Source organism: Myotis davidii, unplaced genomic scaffold, assembly GCF_000327345.1.
Source record: "Myotis davidii unplaced genomic scaffold, ASM32734v1 scaffold62, whole genome shotgun sequence".
NCBI lineage: Eukaryota > Metazoa > Chordata > Mammalia > Chiroptera > Vespertilionidae > Myotis > Myotis davidii.
The window spans coordinates 5,038,657-5,039,790 of NW_006295180.1; the positions used below are offsets into that span (position 1 = coordinate 5,038,657).

Genomic DNA, 1,134 nt, shown 5'->3' on the forward strand with positions numbered 1-1,134 from the left:
ACACTTTCTTCAAAAAGTGGTCCCTGGGTCTGCCCTCATGGTTTTAACAGCACACTGTACTATGATAAGTAACAGCATCGCATCTCATCTGCTCACTCCTTCCTAATTAAATTAATCCAATGTAAAAGTATAACACAAAAAGAAATTTTTAAAAATCTCTTCTTCTGAAGTTTTTTAAAAATCTAGCTTGGGCGGACAACCCTACTTCTCTATGTACTTGCTCACAACCTTAAACGCGAGTATATTTTACAATGTTGTCATTATTTATAAATATGAAAAATAGGGAGAATTCAAAAAACCAAACCTAAGCTTTTTTTTCTCACCAGCCGTGCATTCCGTTCAATAAATGCTGATAAGTACTGGCTCTGGTAGTGCCAATCCACACCCCACCGGGTTGCGTTTTCGGGATTATCACTTCCCCGGGGCTGGCTGAAGTCCCAGCGCTCGGAACCGCACTCCCGGGCCGCCGGGTTAACATCACTGCGCTGCGTACGCAGCAAGGTGGGAACGCGCTAGGCAAACAGCCGAAGCAACGTGAAAAGAAACATCTCATTGCCTTCCACGCATTGATTATCCACTTTCCCCTCCCCCAGCGCTCTCTTAGCAAGGGACCAGAGGTTTCTTTTCGCACTGCAAGCTGCCAATAAACTCCACGCAAATCTAAAGCGGTGGAAGCGCCCAAACGTTCCCCGAAGGGCTCCTCCCGCGGCGGCTGGGGCGCGGTGGCCGGAGCCAGTGAACGGGCGTGCACGGGAGGCTCTGCGCCCGCACCGCGCGCCCTGGCGCCCCTCTTGAACCGCGGGGAGGAGGCCGGGGCTAAAAGGCGCCGGGGTTCCCCGGTGTCACTCACCGCCTGCATCCCGAGGCTCCCGGCCCGCGCCGCGCTCAAGTTCACGCGATTCTGCCTCCTGAGACCCGCGCGCTGGGAGGCTGCGGGGAGAGCCCGGATAGACCACGGCTCTGGGATTCCAGTCTTGGCCAGGAAGGCTAATTGCTGAACCCGCCCCTGAAGCGCCCTGGAATCCAGTGTTAGCGATGCGAGGGATGCTTGCGAGGAACTAGCACTCCTGGCCAGGCCGCCTGGGCGCACGCCCGCGCGCGCACACACGCTTTAAGTGTTACTCAAAGAATGTG

General features: G+C 54.8%; 1 protein-coding gene across 1 annotated transcript in view; it reads right to left on the bottom strand.

Moving 5' to 3' along the window:
• SYCP2L (synaptonemal complex protein 2 like) overlaps positions 1-859 on the bottom strand; it is an 80,237-nt gene extending 79,378 nt beyond the window's left edge. Inside the window, 2 exon segments of the mRNA XM_015567798.1 lie at positions 324-512; positions 632-859. Coding sequence (XP_015423284.1) covers positions 324-512; positions 632-859 — 417 coding nt within the window.
• Between the last annotated feature and the right edge of the window lie 275 nt (positions 860-1,134).